The sequence below is a fragment of the Monodelphis domestica genome, chromosome 2, assembly GCF_027887165.1.
Source record: "Monodelphis domestica isolate mMonDom1 chromosome 2, mMonDom1.pri, whole genome shotgun sequence".
NCBI classification, from domain to species: Eukaryota; Metazoa; Chordata; class Mammalia; order Didelphimorphia; family Didelphidae; genus Monodelphis; species Monodelphis domestica.
Window position 1 is genome coordinate 10624873 of NC_077228.1, and position 17213 is coordinate 10642085.

Below are 17213 nucleotides of genomic sequence, written 5' to 3' on the forward strand. Positions count from 1 at the left end.
CTCAAAAGCCAATAAAGCCCTGCTGACGTTTTCAGCCAAATCTTTGATCTTCTTCAAGATCCCCTGGAAGGAGCTACAACAAAACTGAAAGCAAAATGGGTCCATAAGTGGAAAGCAGGATACACACACACACACACATACACACAGCCCCAGATTCATCCTTATTTTGGATCCATCTTCTCTACCTGGTCCCCCTCTCATTTTAGGAGCCTGAGATATCCTGAAATTGCTGACTTCCTTCCTCAGTCTCCTCCTGGACATCTGAGTCCCTTAATTCAGGCATGCCATCAGACTTTCAACTACTCATGAATGAAAAGGACCATCGGTCATGGAATTGCATGTCTCAGTTTTCATCCGTAATCTGGGTGGCACTCGGGGCTAGGAGCAGCATGAAACAAACTAACCCACTGTCCTTAGGCATTTGGACACCAGTAAGAAGCTAATAATGTATAAATTTCTATAACAATATCTGACTCCTGGTAACCAAAAGGGCTTCTCTCCTTCTTATCTACTTCTCTTTTCTTCTCTGCACAAATGTTCTTATTTTAAGTAAGAAGTCAGAAATGGTCAGGTAGTGTAGTTCAGTGGTACCAAACTCAAATAGAAATGGGGCCATGAAACCCTATGGAAGGATGGATGCCCACAGGTTGCCCATTCACTCAGATCACCACCCATTAATATTATTTATGTTTTACTGCATTTTTTATTTGTTTTGTTAAATATTTCCTAAAACAGGGTTTGGCAGTGCTCAGGTGTATCCTGGGCTGTGTTGTTGATGTCTCTGGTGTAGTAGTTGGGGCTAGCCCTATAGGAGGGAAGACCTGAATTTGAATCCTGTCCCAGCCAGGTGTATAAGCCTGAGCAAGCCACTTAACCAAATTGCTGCCTGCCTCAGTTTCATCATCTGTAAAATGGGGAAAATAATCATAACACCTACCTCAAAGGAATATTGAGTGACAAAATGCAAATAATGTGCTTTGCAAGCCACAACGAGTTATCTATATTCAGCTATTATTATTATTTGCATGTCTCAACTTTTTAAATGTATTTATATGGCAAATTGCTTTTAGCTTCTATGGAGCCCTGAAATCCCCTCAAATGTTAATAGATTAAGATCTAGACTGGCCTTTAGAAATTCCAGAATGATTGTGGAGTCGATCTGTAGAACAGAACAACTGGACAGGCTCCCAGAGGTTATGTAGTCCAACCTCTGTATTCTAGTGTTGAATACTCTGAGCTAGGAAGCAAATAGTTCACCCTAAGAGGATGGAGGACTAGATGAGCCCTGAGGCTCATTTTCTCAGGCCACAGATTCAAGAGCTTTATCTGTTGTAGCCATGAGCCTGTGTCATGACAATATACACTGACAATCAGGGAATGATCGGGAAAGCAATCAGATTCAAAGTCCATTTTACAGATGAGAACGCTGAGGTCAGGAAAAAGAAAAAAAGTGCATAATAGATAGGAAATGAACCGGCAGGCTCTCCAACCTAGGTCCTCTGCCTTCAAATTCTGTTTGCTTTAAGGTGGAAAAGCTACCACCATCTTCTCTTCTCTTCTCTCTCTCTCTCTCTCTCTCTCTCTCTCTCTCTCTCTCTCTCTCTCTCTCTCTCTCTCTCTCTCTCTCTCTCTCTCTTTCTCTCTCTCTGTCTGTCTCTCCATTTTTTTCTCTCTGTCTCTGTTTTTCTCCCCTTGCTCTCTCTCTTTCTCTGTTTCTCTCTGCCTCTCTCCTCTCTCTCTCTCTCTCTCTCTCCTCTCTCTCTCTCTCTCTCTCTCTCTTCTCTCTCTCTCTCTCTCTCTCTCTTCTCTGTCTGTCTCTCCATTTTTTTCTCTCTGTCTCTGTTTTTCTCTCCCCTTGCTCTCTCTCTTTCTCTGTTTCTCTCTGCCTCTCTCCTCTCTCTCTCTCTCTCTCTCTCTCTCTCTCTCTCTCTCTCTCTCTCTCTCTCTCTCTCTCTCTCTTTCTCTCTCTCTGTCTGTCTCTCCATTTTTTCTCTCTGTGTCTCTGTTTTTCTCTCCCCTTGCTCTCTCTCTTTCTCTGTTTCTCTCTGCCTCTCTCTCTCTCTCTCTCTCTCTCTCTCTCTCTTCTCTCTCTCTCTCTCTCTCTTCTCTCTCTCTCTCTCTCTCTCTCTCCTTTTTCTTTCTCCCAATCAGTGTTTTTGTACTTAAAAACAACCCACCAGATTCTCTAAAATCCCAAATGCCAATCAATGCCTCTGGAGAATAAGAATTAAGCTCATGAATCCCAGTGGACTTCATCGGTCTAAATACCTTCATCTGCTGGCAGCCCTACTCAGTCTGTACCTCATCATTGCCAGCTCTCTCCTGGAGGTACTTAAATTGGGTCACACGGCCGGCACGGGTGGCCAGGGGAGTCTGTGACAGCAGGGGACCTGACCAGAAGGGGGCACCCTGCGGGGGGGGGTGGATGGACTCTCTTTTCCTATGACTTCTCCCAAGTTCTAGGTCTGAGGCTTTTCGACTTTTGATCAAGGCCAGTTTCAAAAGCTGGAAAGCTCCTTCCAGACAAAAGCACCAGCCACTTGACCCAGGAACAAACGGGGGCACTGGGCAGGACGTCTCTTGGTCTGACTGGTGTCTCTGTCCCTGATGGGCCCTTTCCTCACCCAAGGGCCAGCCCCAGTGTTTGAAAGAAAGTAATTTAAACACAGGAAGGAACAGGCAAATAAGCAGGGGACTAAGGAGCTTGGCATCAGCCCAGGGAAGCGTGCTTATTAAGGGGACACGGTGAGCAGGCTGGACCATGCCTGGGGATGGGGAGGGCTGTGTGCTACCAGGCACATAGGCACTTGCTGGCTGCCCACCTGCCCCTCCTCTGGGCTGGAGTCATTGCATGAGGCAGGAGCTGACTTGTTCCAGTGTGGGGAGTCCTCTCGCCCACCAAGAGGATCCCTTTTCCCTGATGGAAAGCCTTGGCTGCCCTGACCACTTCCAAGAGAACAAAGACAGATTTATGGGATGGTTCTGGCTGGTATTTGTGACCCAGACAACAACTGCAGAATCCAGGGGTGGCTTCACCATTCATCCCATTGGGGATCCCAGCTGCTCCAGGGTTTGGCCCCCCAATAAGCATCCTGATTGATCTCTGACATCCCACAGGACCATTCTTGTGGCTTTCCAGACCCAATGGAGGGCTGCCATTAAAAGGGCGTATTTCTCCAATGGCGATGATGGAGGATGATGGAGGCTCGGAGTGGTCCACCGTCTGTGCTGGGTAAAGCCCTGTCCATCTAGACCTCTTTTGGTGACTGTAAGAACGATAGCTAACAACCAGAGGATGCTTTACGGCTTTCAAGAACACATGCATGCATGTGCATTCATGTATGTACACATATGTAGTACATGCATGTATATGGGTGTCATTTGATCCCTGAAACACCCAAACCATCATCAATGCCTTTGTCTTAGGAGGCTTGTATTGGTGTAGGAACTCCCAGTCTGGAAATTCCTTCTGTCAATGCAGAAAGGCAATTGTTGTGGTCCCAGGGAGTTGGTCAATGCAGTGTCTTGTTCAGGATCACACAGACAAGATGTGGAACGCTGGTCTTCCTCACTTCATGGGCTCTTCTGATTTCACAGCTAGGGAGAGTGAGGTTTATTAAAGAGAAGAGACTCGCCGAGGGACCCAGAACGGATTAGTGCCAACATGGATTGGAGCCCAGCTCTTTCCTCGAAGCCTAGTACTCCATTTTTTTTCAGCCCTCACTTTCCATCTCAGAATCAATACTGTGCATTGGTTCCAAGACAGTAGAGCAGTAAGGGCTAGGCAGTGGGGTGAAGGGTCCCTGAGCCCAGATTCGAACCCAGGACCCCCCCATGGGCTTGGCTCTCAATCCCCTGAGCCACCTCGCTGCCCCCCCAAGCCTAGAACTCTTATCTCATCTGCCTCGGGGCTAGATTTCCTTTGAAGCAGAATTGGAAATGAACGTGATCCCCATCCAGTTGGTCACTCTGGACAGTACATGGCAGCCCGCTTTCTGCAGAGTTCTCCTTTGACACAGTGAGCGTGACGGATTAAAAGCTGGTTTTGATCAGCAATAACGAGCCAAACGGGCACAGCCGTGACTCTGAGATGGGGGATGAGGCTGGGCGAGGGCACCATTAAGCAGGGCGGTTATCGAGGCAGCCTTCTCTGGCCAGGAGCCCAGTAAACCCGAGTGAGTCAGGAACATTAACGTCGACGTTACAGTCGCATCCTCCAGGTTCAAATCCCGGCCTTTGCCAGTGAGGCTTGGTGTGACCTGGAGAAAGTCTCGCCACTGGGCTGCACGTTCTCTCTGGTCAAATAAAAGGGATGGACGAGACGACCTCCTCGCTCCCTTCAGGCTCTAAGTCGAAGGTTTGCAGCTAACTAGGGAATAGCAGCAGTAATAACTATGCATACCGTAACCATAGCAACCGCCTCTGTAAGCCCTGTTGGGCATCTCCTGTTATCTCGGGACAGCTGGGGGGGGGGGGCTTCTTTTAGGGGGGGTCCAGCCCCCTTAGACAAGAGGTGCCAGAGCAGGGCCTTGGAGGAGAAGGGAAGGTCTGGCTCGCAGCCAGTGCCTTATTGCCATCACCCCGCAGCCCCCGGGAACTTGCTGTCAGGGCGGTTATCTTCTCACTTCCCCTGTGTGGCCCGTTATCACTTGGGAAGGGAGGGAGAGTCCACCATAGCACCACATGTGTAGAATGTGTCAGAAGATTAGGGCCAGGGCAGTTAGGTGGCTCAGAAGATGGAGAGTCAAACCCACGGAAAAGGTTCAAATGTGGCCTCAGACACGTCCTAGCTGGGTGACCCTGGACAAGTCACTTAACCCCCCACTGCCCAGCCCTTCCTGTTCTGGTGCCTGAGAACCAGAATACAATATTGATTCTAAGACAGAAGGTTGGGGTTTTTAAAAGGAAGAAGATTAGGGCTCATCACAGCCAGTCCTGACAGCTGGGGGCCAGGGTGAGGCAGCCAGGACACTCCTGGACAGAGGCACCATGTTACAGTGGAAGGAGCACAGGAAGACCTTGGTTCAAATCTCACCTCTGACATTTGCTAGCTGTATATGGGACCTTCAGAAAATGATCTGAGGGGGAAAGGGACTTGCCAATTGCCAGCAAAACTCTCTTCCATCTTCTACACTTTACAGAAGCAGCAGAACAAGGCAACAGAGAGAAAACTCCCAAGCTCTGGGTTCAAATCGCAGCTCCAACACTTGCTAGCAAGGTGAGCACAGGCTGGTTTCAGAGCTTCACCCTATTTATCCACTTTATTTTGGGGGGAGAGAAGGGGGTCACCTCTGAGATTTCCTTCTGATGTGAGCATTCCGATGCAGAAACTCCCTTCTCTGGTGCAGGATGGCAGCTCCTCTGACAGGTATGCAAAGACTTTTGGAGACCAGAAAGCACCTTCCAAATGCTTGTTCTTGTTTGTGACCATCAGCATGATTATTATTGGGGCTAGAATTGTGATCTCCTTGGTACAGAGAGAGGAAATTCTGCCATCCCAGTCCAGCACCTGCTCTACATCTACTGCCTGGGGGAAAGGGTAAGTGACTTGTCCAAGGTCACACGGCTTGTGTGTGTGAAGAGGCTGAACTCAAACCCAAGTCTTCCTGATTCTGAGGCTGTCTCTTTTCACTCCAGCCTAGAGCCAGATGCTCTACGTGCCCCTAACATCGATGTAAGACTCACACGTTTGACTTAAAATATGAATGACTGCTAGCATTTATCTGGCTCTTTAAGCACGTTTCATGGTGTCTCCACTGGTTTGGGCAACAACCCTGGGAAGGGGGGGCTTTTAAAACAGTCTCTCCATTTTGCAGGTGAAGGAACTGAGGCTCACAGTGAGACGACTTGCCCAGGGTCATGAAGCTAGGATTTGAACTCGGATCTTCCTGCCTCCAAGCCTGGCACTATACAGTGGGCTAGAAGCTGCCTCCCAAAGGACATGCCAAGGGTAGCTTCAGAAGTAACGTGTGGCATTTTTATCAGAAGCTATTCAAAAGCAAGCAATGTAAAGGGGCGGCCAGGGTTCCTGTTCTGCCCTGCGCCGGTGGTGTTCTTTTGGATTTGGATTTGTCATTTGTTTTTAAAGGATCCTTCTGCAGCTAGACGAGTGGACCCTGGCGACCGGAAAGTGCCGAAGGGCTGGACTTGGGGGCAGCCGTGTTCTGCTCCCGAAGGGGAGTCTCCTAGAAGACCAGCCACACCAGTTCACTGAAGCCAGCCCTCCCTCGGATGTTCTTCTCTGGGGAGCCGGCCTGGGTTTCTCTGAAAAGGCCAGGAGGGGGGACTGACTCTACCTTCCTGGGGGACTGCGTCTGCTCTGAAGCTACTGTTGCTGCAACCTTGTACTTTCCTGACTCAGTCGGCCAGGAAGGAGACAGGAAACCCAGGTCCCCCCCAGCCGCTGGGCCATTCCCCCTATCGGCCACCGCTGACGTCGTTGGGCTTTGGTGACACAAGGTCAGGCACTCGGCCCTGGCTGAGGTCAGGAAGCCCGGCCACTGTTTATGGGGCTGCAGGCGGCGGAATCGTGCCCGGCGAGCCTCCCTGCGCTCTTCCTTTCCCTGCTGGCTCTCTTTCCGTTCCTCCTTTCTAGTGGTGAGCTAAAGCATCCTGTTTTCAAAACACTGGAGGGCTGGCCAACGAGGGCCGGCGCCGCCATGCCCTCCGTTCTCTTGGAGCCTCAGCTGGGGACGGGACGGGAAAGGTGGACACCGGCCGGCCAAGGGGGTCCTGAGTAATCTCTCTGACGCCTTCGGCTCCCGCCTCTCCCCACATCCTTTGGCACCTGGAGGGACAATGCCGTGGCGTCACCCCGAAGGACTGGGCTATATTCCGGCCAGCTTTCAGTTCTATCCCTGGGGGAGGGCCGGCGGCTCGCTCAGCTGCAAAAGCCATCAGTGGGTCGGATGGCTCTGACATCATGATCGAATCCATCTGGTCTGTGGCCAGACCCGCGGCACACCCAGAGCCACTCTGTCTCCCAGAGGAGCCCTGGGGAAGCGGCTCGGCGACACCTCTGCTAGCGCACTTTCTCCCTCTGGCTGGCGTTGGGGGATGAAGGTGCCGTCCCTCGTCCTTCCACGCGAGAGCCTTTTACAGAGAATCCACCCTCAACCTCTAGCAGATGGGGGACCCTGGAAGAGGCACCCGAACGCTTTGAGCCTCGGTTTCCTTAGATGTAGCGCTGGGGCTACGGTACTTGCATGACTAACCGTAGGGAGTTGTGGGGAATAAAGGGATGGACTAGTATCGCCATCGGGGCTTTACTGCTAACCCCATAACCACCTCCTCCATAATGGGACCGCAAAGAGCCTGGAGCAGTTGTGCCAGCACGCTGTGGGGAGAGCAGGGGATCTCTGAGCTCATGGATGAGGACAGCGACGCCATTGGGATCGCTACTGACTGCCTGAGGACTTCATGAAGCCGCCATAACAACGACGGTCACTGTATAACAATTGTAGCCAGCACGGACGCTCTCCTTGAAGGTTTGCTCCACAGTTCGCAGCTTTGGCCCCGTGGTTTTATTATTCTGGGAGAGGCGACGTTCAGAAGCAAATGCCATTCATTCCCAAGCCTCCGCCTGGCACATAGTGGCTACTAAATCCTAGTAGCTAGCAGTTATCCAGCACTTCAGATCTCCTGAGGACTTTCATTCTTCCAACAACCCTATCTTGTGTTTTCAGTGGTTTAGCCAGGTCTGACTCTTCAAGACCCCACTTTGGGGTCTTCTGGAGGGGTTTGCCATTTCTTTCTCCAACTATTATTAGCCCCGTTTCACAGATGAGGAAACTGAGGCAGACAGAAGTTAGGCAACGTCTCTAGGGTAACACCGCTAAAATGTACCTGAATCAGGATTTGAACTCAGGTATTCCTGGCTCAGAGTGGAATGCTTTATTCCCACTGCACTACAGTTGCCCCAAGTACTTGCTCTTCCCTATTTCCTACTGCCCCCCCAAAAAAAAAAGAAAAGAAAGAAGGGAAGGAAGGAAGGAAGGAAGGAAGGAAGGAAGGAAGGAAGGAAGGAAGGAAGGAAGGAAGGAAGGAAGACAGAAATCCTTTAATACTAACTACCTGTGTGACTGTGGGTAAATCATTTAATTCCCTGGGTCTCAGTTTCCTTCTCTGTAAAATGAAGGGATTAGGACAGATGACCTCAATCTATGACCTGACATTTTAGGTACACTAGACAAGGAGGGACATTGCTCCTTCTAGTATATTCCCAGAAGTCCAGAGTTCCAAAGAGGTTTCAGTGGCCTCCTCATCTGGTACCAGAATCACAATCCCCTCTCCAGAATCACTGACTACTGGACGTCCAGTCCTTGTGTGAAGAGCTCTGTTCCAGCGTCTCTTAGGACAGTCCATTCCACCTGGGGACAGTCATGTCTGCCAGGGAGATGGTTTTATTTGTTTGGTTTGTTTCATGTCCTTGAATGACATCAAATCTTTCAGTCATTGAGGACATTTCTCACAGTCTAAACTTTGGCAATTATTTGGATCATTTAGACTCTGAAACATAAAAAAACTCCTGGGGAAAATCCTGGGGTTCATTTCTGCCTTCTGTTTGGAAGCTGGGTTCACAGAATCATAGATTTGGCACTGAAAGGTATATTAGAAGTCATCAAGGCCAATGCCCTCATTTTACAGATAAGGCAACTGAGGACTGAAGTGACTTGGCCAGGATCACACTGCTGGACAGTGTCTGAGATAGGATTAGAACTTAGCCCTTTCTGACCAACTGACTGACATTCTTTATCCACTCTGACAAGCTGGTGGGGTCATGCTGAGACAAACAGGGTCTAAGAGAGGCTTCTGCCCTCTTATCTGAGTTACTCAGCATGCCAGCATGAAGCCTTAGCCCTCTCTTTAGGGCTAGAGCTCTATTGTTTCCTGTACGGTCAGTGTTGAAAAGGATCGGAAACTGGACATGATGCAGGAGGGTAGGACTGGTGACAGCCTCCCTGCACCCACAGCACCATGAGTTGTGGGGCAGGAGATCCCTCTGTTTGTCTGTCTATATTATCTATCTACACACATTTATGTATGCATATATGTATATATATCTAAATGTCTTCTTTCTTCCTTCTTTTTCTTTCTCTTCCTTCCTTCCTTCCTTCCTTTCTCTTTCTTTCTTTCTTCCTTCCTTTCTTTCTTTCTTTCTTTCTTTCTTTCTTTCTTTCTTTCTTTCTTTCTTTCTTTCTTTCTTTCTTTCTTTCTTTCTTTCTTTCTTTCTTTCTTTCTTTCTTTCTTTCTTTCTTTCTTTCTTTCTTTCTTTCTTTCTTTTTCTTCCTTTCTTCCTTCCTTTCTTTCTTTCTTTCTTTCTCACACACAAATAGTATAAACATCATCCAGACCTGTATTTACAAAAGGCAGAAGAATCTCTCTCACTCAGACCTGAGAAAACACCAACCTTCATCTTTAAATATGTCTGAGAGCAAAAACAGAGGCATAAGTAGAAAGTGAACTGAGTTGAGAATATGAGGACCTGGGTTCAAATCCAGATTTTGCTACCTACTTGCAGCCTCAGTTTATTGACTTGCAAAATGGGAGATAATGGGGAGAGGGGAATTGGCAAAAATCAAATGACTTCAAACAGTAAGCTTCAACACTGCTCTTCCTTCCTTCTAAAAAAACAGTGTTGGAATTCATTTACAGGAACTTACTAACACAACCTCTTCTCCCCCCACCAGTTCTTAGAACCCTTCTAACCACAACATCCCCAAAAGCCACTGAACTACTTGAATACCTCCACAGGCACGGGAAACTCATCACCTATCCAAACATCTCATTCTCTTATTGTGAAATGAACAAGCCACCAAAGGCGACTACCAGCTCCCTCCCCTCCTTTTAGGAGACCCCCTACAAAGCAGGAGCCACTTGGGTGGTATCTCTACCTAGGCTCAGCTCCCCAAAGGGAAGGACTGGAATCTTCCTGAACGTGGGGGGGGGAGGGGGTGCCTCCCACTCAGTAATGAAACTTCTGGACAAGCAGGGGAGACCTTTGGCAGGTGTAGACTAAAACCCCATCTAGTGCCCTCAGGAGATGTCAGATTACACTTCCGAACAGTTGAGCCCTGGCTGTGCAAGCTCCCACCCCCGGCAGCAGAGGCAGTTCTCAGGACAGGCATCCCCACCAAAGGCTGGAAGTTTGCCTTCCCCAGCAGTGTGCAAGCCTGGCTACAGGAATTAGCACTGCAAGTCTGGGTGTTAATTAAACAAATGATATAATGACCCACTAATGAAAGGCCTGCCAGGGAGCAGTTTTGCGGGGGGATTTATCACACGGAAGTCCTTTGTTGACGGGATTTTCATTTCCAATTCTCCCACCTAGCCGACTTTTCGGAAGGGTGGAGCGAAGTCTCCCCTCTCTTTTAGGCAGTTGCTGCCTGGTTGTCTTAGAAAGCGCGGCGCTCTCTCAGAGCAGTCCCCTCCCCACCAGCTTCCACCTCTCGGGTCACAAACACTCACTAACTGCGTACTCACTCCGCGGGGAGTTTCGGAGACTAGACACCCAGACAGGAGAAAGTGCAAGGAACCTCCTCACAAGTCATTCAGTCTCCCTGCCTGCTTTTACAAAGCAGGAAACTGAGGCGGGGTGGGGGCGGCAAGGCAGGACCCCGCGGGAAGCCAGACGCGCCTGGGACGGGTTCCTCTACAAAAGGAGATTTGAAGCAGGCTTTGGTCTCCTGGGAGGCTTCCTCTCCCCGCCCCACCACGCAGAAGCCACGGAGGGCACCTTTCGGAGCCTTGGCTCCCCTGCCAGGCGGAGCGCTCGGCGGGCTCCTCCAGCCGTGCTCGCCAAGGGCCCCTCCAGGAGGCTGCGAAGGCCCGCCAGGGAGCATCCTTACCTTGTTGGAGGCCATCTCGCTGACGGAGCGGTAAGTCTGGATGGTCTCCAGCTGGTCCAAGCACCAGTCGAGCTCCTCCAGGGTTTCCATGGCCAACTTCTGGTAGGACTCCTCTGCAAACAAGCACACCGACACATAGTTAGGTGGCTGCAGCCGCTCCATGGCTGCGGGCTGGAGGCTCGGGTTGCTGGAGGGACCGCAGCGCTCCTTCATCATGAGGCCGGGGGCCACCTCTCTGGCCTCGCTCCTGCCTGGGGGAGGACTAAAGCCCCAGAGGGTTGCGCCAGCGAGGGTCCCGGGCCAATGCCGTCCCGGCTCCCGCCCCCTCGGCTCAGGCAGGAGGCGCGAAGTGTCACTGAGCTCCCAAGCTAGGCACCACAGGGAGAGGAGGAGGCCAGGGAGGAGGCGGGCACTGGCAGCCTCATCTGCATACGATTAGGGCACCCGCCACTGCTGCTGAGGCCAGGGGAGTCCTAGGGAGGGAGCAGCAGCGCTGCCTCTCCGCCCCCTTTCTCAGTGCCTTCCTGAGTCAGCAGCCCTGGGCGGTGTGATGTCACAGCAGAGAGGAGGGCTGGGGGCTGACCGAGAAGGGAACTGTGGCCACGCGCTTCTTCCCCAAAGGGGAGAGAAGCCAGGAGACCTCAAGCCCCTCGCTCCCTCGCTGCCTAGAAGGGCCGGGCCAGCCCCAAACCCTGCTCCTCTCTAGGAAGGAGGGCAGAGTCTCAGCCCCCCACTCCGCCCCCTTCCTTGGACTGAGGGGCTCCGACTTGGGCAGGTAGGCGGGAGGGTGGGAAGCTGCAGTGCCTGGAGTGGAGAAGAAAGAAGTTTGTGAGCTTGGGGAGTCCTGGGGCTCTCATCCTTCGGAACAAAGAGCAAACTTCAGGCTCCCTTTTGCTGGGGATCCTGAGCTCAGTGAAATCACGAACTGGAATCTCACCCCGGGATCCGGAGAGGGCCCAGGGCTGCCTCTGCTCTCTGCTTCCCCTCACTCCTGGGGCTTGTGCAGGGCTGTCTTTAAAAGGGCATCTCCGGAGCGCATTTCTCAATAGGCTCCCAGAGAACAAGGGGTCTTTTATGCAGGAAGAATTCTTTAGTGTGCAATTAAACACACACAGAGCACCCTCCAGACTGTTAACATCCACAGCCTGCCCCCCCTCCCCCTCCTGTAAAAATCTGTTTTGTTGATGCTGCTTCTTTTTTTGTTGTTTTTTATCATGATCAGTTCTGGCCATGCGCCCTGGCCCCGGTGGAAACTGAGCTCTCCATTCAATCAATGAATCAAGGAGCATTTGTTAAGACCCTTCTCCACCAGCCACTAGCTGTTTTGCAGGAGTGGTAGGTACTTTGTGAATTTAGCATTGTCTAGCCCTCTTTTAGCAGGGCAAAGACAAAATGAGAAGTTCCTGCTCTCCTCTAAGGGAGGAAACAACACCCAGATCCACCTGGTATAAAGAGCACAGGAAAGGCCAGCCCATCCATTTATGGATACTGCATTCTGCCCTAGTAGTCCCCCACCTCTCTGCCTGTTTCAGACCATTGCTGGCTTTTTATTTACTCACTGTCCGCAGCCTCTTAGCCATCTGACTTTTGGCAATCACTTACATCTGGGAATTCATCCTTTATGGTCTTCCTTTGGTTTAGCTTCTTTCACTCTGTACCAATTCAGACAAATTCCCCTTTCTTCCCTGAACTCCTCATAGGTGCCATTTCTTATGGTGAGCTACATGACACAAGGGAAGACTCATCTTCCCAAGTTCAAATCTGGCCCCAGATAATTACTAGCTAGGTGACCCTGGACAAGTCACTTTATCCCAGTTGCCTCAGTTTCCTCATTTGTAAAATTAGCTGGAGAAGGAAATGCCAAAGCACTCCAGGATCTTTGTCAAGAAAACTCCAAATGGGGTCATGACTGAATAACAACAACCCATTTCTTAACGCGCAAGAATACTGGTCTCGTCTGGCATCTAGCAGAGGAACTATATATATATTAGTAGGCACTTTAGAAATGTTTATTGATTAAGGGCATCTATATACTAGTTTATTCAGCCATTTCCAAACAATATGCACCTATTTAGTTAGGTGCTCAGTCTTCAGTCAAGAAGACTTGAAGGCAAATTTGATCTCAGACACTTAGTAGTTGTGGGACCCTGTGCAGGTCACTTAACTTCTCTTTGCCTCTGTCACCTCATCTGAAAAATGGGGATAATAATAGCCTGAGGGTCAAAGAAGATAAGACTTGAAAAGAGCCTGGCACATAGTAGGTACTATATAAATGCTACATGTTGTTGTTTTTATTCTTGGTTCCTTGTTAGCTCCAGACCCTCAATATGGAACCTTACTCAAGCCACTGAGCCTCTGAGCTTCAGGTTTTTAATTCCCCCAAAGGGGGAGGGGGTAGTAAGAGCACCTACCCTCTCCCCCACCCCCACCCCCACCCCAGTTGAGGGGATCAAATGAGATGATGAGTTTGAAATGCTTCAAAAATGTCCAGGTCAGCTTTTATTAGTAAATAGGAAATGCAATGGGATGCAGGGGAAGGAATGCTCTGAAATCAGAGGTCCTGGGTTCTAATTTTAGAGTTTAGCACCTATGCTGCCAGATGTGAACAGGTTATTTCTCTTTGGGCCTCAGTTTCCCCATCTGTACAACGAGAGGGTTGGACTAAATGACAAGCTAGGAAAATGAACCAATACAAGCTCAGTGGGAGCAAAGGGTCCTTCTAGCTGGGAAGGCCTGGGAAAACTTCATGAAGAGGTCAAGGGAGGCCAGGGTATGAATGCTCCCCTGAGCTAGCTAAGACCCCAAAGCCTTGCTCCTGTCTGAGTTTCTTCTACGCCATCCTATTTACCACAGGGGATCTCCAGGTCCTTCTCATTCTCTGTCTCCATGTGCCAAATGAAGGGGTTGGGCAAGATGCTCTCTGAGGAAGGTCCATGCCAACTGGGAGGCCAGGCATAAGGCTCAGGGAGACCTGAGCGGGAAGGACAGAGTCGGCCAGAGCCCTACCTGGCTGGAGGCTGGGCTATGGGAAAGGGGTGTTTTTGTCAGCAAAGCCCACATTCGAATCTTTCCAACCAACTGCTTACAGCTACAGGGAGGGGGGAAATCTGAACTCAGATGAACAAATGAAGGGGAGAAATAGTTTTTCCATGTCACTGGGGAAAAAGAAAAGGCATTTAGAAAAGAAAAAATGTGAATGCTGTAAGTAGTCTCATGAAAGAAGGCAAATTATGTGAAGAGAGTCAATAGAGAAGAGGGGGCCTGAGCTCCCTTCCACCTTGAAATCCTATGAATTTTATGGGTTATTAAACAGTGGAGAGGAGAGCAGCCTATTAGATCTGGGTTCAAATATCGCCTCTGGCTCATTCTAGCTGTATGACCATGCATAGCTAAGCCCCTGTTTGTAATGGGATCACAGGGTTAGTGCTGGAAGGGGCCTTAAGCAGAGTATAATCCAATTTGGTAATTTTACAGAAGAGAAAACTCAGGCCCAGAGAGAGATTGACTTGGCCAAGGCCACACATCATAAAGAACAGACATGACTTTGGGATCTAGGCTAAAGGATCAGAGATTTGGAACTGGGAGATGTTGTGGAGACCATTTGGTTCACATCCCTCACTTTACAGTTGAGGAGCCTGGTGTCCTGAGAGGCGAAGTAACTGACCAGAATCCACACAGCCTTTACCTTACCAATGGGATGAAAACCTGCCTGTCCCCATAATGCCAAAGCCAAGAGCTTTCCATGTCAGCACTGGCTGGCCACTCCTCTCCCCCCAAATGGTAACATGGAGATGCCTGACACACAGCCATGTCTGCAGGAGGCTCAATGGAAATGGACATGGCAAACATGAAGCAGATGTTCATAAAATTGTAAGAGAGTCCTAAAAAAGAAGAAATACTACAACTTCCTAGCTGTGTTACCTTGGGCAAGTCATTTAACCCCAACTGCATAGCCCTTATTGCTGTTCTGCCTTGGAATTGATAACAATTCTAAAGCAGAAGTAAGGGGGGAGAGATAGCCAGCCAGCCAGCCAGAGACAGAGAAAGACAGAGAGGAAAAGGAAGGAAGGAAGGAAGGAAGGAAGGAAGGAAGGAAGGAAGGAAGGAAGGAAGGAAGGAAGGAAGGAAGGAAGGAAGGAAGGAAGGAAGGAAGGAAGGAAGGAAAGAAGGAAGGAAGGATGGAAAGATAGATGAAAGGAAGGAAGAATGGAAGGATGAAGGAATGAAGGATGGAAGAAAGAAAGGATGGAAGGATGGAAGGACAGACAATGAGAAAAAGAAGGAAGCAGAGAAAAATATTGGATTCTTGTTGGATTATTTAATATACTTCCAAAATAGGGCTATACTTTTTTTTTTAATTAGGAGGAGACTTTAGAAATCATTTCAACCAACCTTCTAACTGTACAATTGCAGGTAAATAGAGCCCAGAAAGATTAGGGATTTGCCTAAGGTCACACAGCATGCCTGTGAGAAGGGCCAGGTCCCCAAGTTAGCTCTCCCCTAACAGCCTCAAGTAAAAAAAAAAACAAAAAAAAAACAAAAAAACAGTGGCTTGAGAGCCAGACCTGGAGACGGAGGTTCAAATGTGACATCAGCTGCTTTCTAGCTGTGTGACCCTGGGCCAAGTCACTCAACCCCTATTGCCTAGCCCTTCCCATTCTTCTGCCTTGGAATCAGTAGGCATTGTTGATTCTAAGATGGAAGGTGAGGGTTTGAAAAAAAAACAACAAAAAACAAAACCCCCCATTTATTAAGCATCTGCTATGTGCCAGGCTCTGTGCTAAGGGCTGGAGTGTTGAGCTGGAAATCATGTTAAGAAACCAGTGGGTGTGGCATTCAAAGCCCAGGGGCGAAAAAAAAGTCCATTTTTTTGGTCCAACTGACAGGAACCCCTTGGCCACAGACACCGGTTTCAAAGAATCGGTAGTCTTGTTTACCCCCTAACAAACCAAACTTCAGAATAAACAAGAGTTAAAACTCAATTTCCTGTATGTCAAACTTTGCAAACCAACCAAACCACAGGAGGTAACTTCCTCAGTCTCTCTCCCAGGCTCAGGGAGCCAGACACACCTCACCAGGGACTCGCACATACCTTCGTCCCTCCTTCCTTCTTGGCTCTCCAGGGTTGCCTCAGCCGGATCTCTCCTGACTAGTCTGCCAGAACCCCCCGGGCTGCTGTCGGGGGTCCCTCCGGAAAGCCCCGATCGGATGGATCCCTCCACTGAGGCGAGGAGCGAGGGACCTCCGCCTGGCCCCGCTAGGGTGAGGGCGAGGCGTCAGCACCCCGCCTTGGAGAGCGCTCGTTCTCCTTCGTCCTCGCTCTCCCAGCGCCCCCCAGCCCCAAGCCCTTTTAATAAGCTGATATGCAAAGCCAGTGGAAGATGATCTCTCATATTTCTCCTTCAGGAGAGTCGGGTTTCCGCCGCCTGAGCCCGACAAAGGAAACACTGTAATTATAGCAGCAGATGCACTTTGCAGAAGAGGCTACTTGTCAGATCCCACCCGGCCCCGCCACCCCAGCCATGACCCAGAATAACACGCGCCAGCCTTCCAGCTCCCCGGGCCGCAGGCGATGGCACCTAAGGGAGCCTTTCCTTCTGGACTCTTCCCCGTCCCACCCAACCCTGGCAGGAACAGAAAATGACTTTTTCAGGCTTCTGCTCCCGCTGGAAAGCCTTGTGGCCAGGGCAAGGAGGCACGGATTTCGAGTCTGGAGAGCCCTTAGCGCCCCTCCAGCTCTGAATCCCAAGAAATGCCCCTGACAGGCGGCCGGAGCCCAGGAGCTGGGGATCTCCGGAGGTCCTCTAGTCAGAGGGTTAGAGAACTGGAAGGAGGGGCCAGCGAGGGAGAAGTCTACACACCTGTCCGGTCATTCGATCTCGGCAGGGCTCAGTTTCCTCAACTGGTTGGACTAGATGGCCATTAAAGAGAGGTTCGCAGATAGAACATTACTATGTGAGACAAGGTGGGGGTACAGAGACAAGCAAGGAAGACCATCCCTGCCTTCAAAGAGCTTCCCATCTAAGGAGGGGACACAGCTGGAAAAGGCAGGGTGACAAATTAGGGGAAGAGGAGTAGTCCTGTGGGAGAGCAGAAGCAAGAGCCAGGAGAAGCAGAGCTAAGGGCTCACAAGGGAGTCACCCATTGGGAGACAAGTTTCTCCAGGGGAAAAATGCAGTGAGAGCCTGGAGGAATCTGGAGGAAGAGAGAGAATCCCAGCATCATAGCAGGGAGGAAGCTGGAGGCTCCTTTCAGCTCTAAATCTCCCATCCTAATTCACCCCCATTATTTTACCAAGACCTAGTTGGGTGGAGTGATTTCACCAACATTCCAGACAGAATTTGAACTTGGGTCTTCCAGCATCCA

General features: G+C 50.0%; 1 protein-coding gene across 7 annotated transcripts in view; it reads right to left on the bottom strand.

The window, feature by feature from the left end:
- Positions 1 to 17213, bottom strand: part of PDE4B (phosphodiesterase 4B) — a 712123-nt gene that overhangs the window by 39555 nt on the left and 655355 nt on the right. For 6 of the 7 annotated variants that reach the window (XM_056815007.1, XM_056815010.1, XM_056815011.1 and 3 more), the window contains one exon: positions 10848 to 10960. In XM_056815007.1, the coding sequence (XP_056670985.1) occupies positions 10848 to 10960 (113 nt within the window). Of the gene's footprint in view, positions 1 to 10847; positions 10961 to 15939; positions 16080 to 17213 lie in introns of those variants that run through there. The other variant, XM_007480451.3, reaches the window with a different exon arrangement.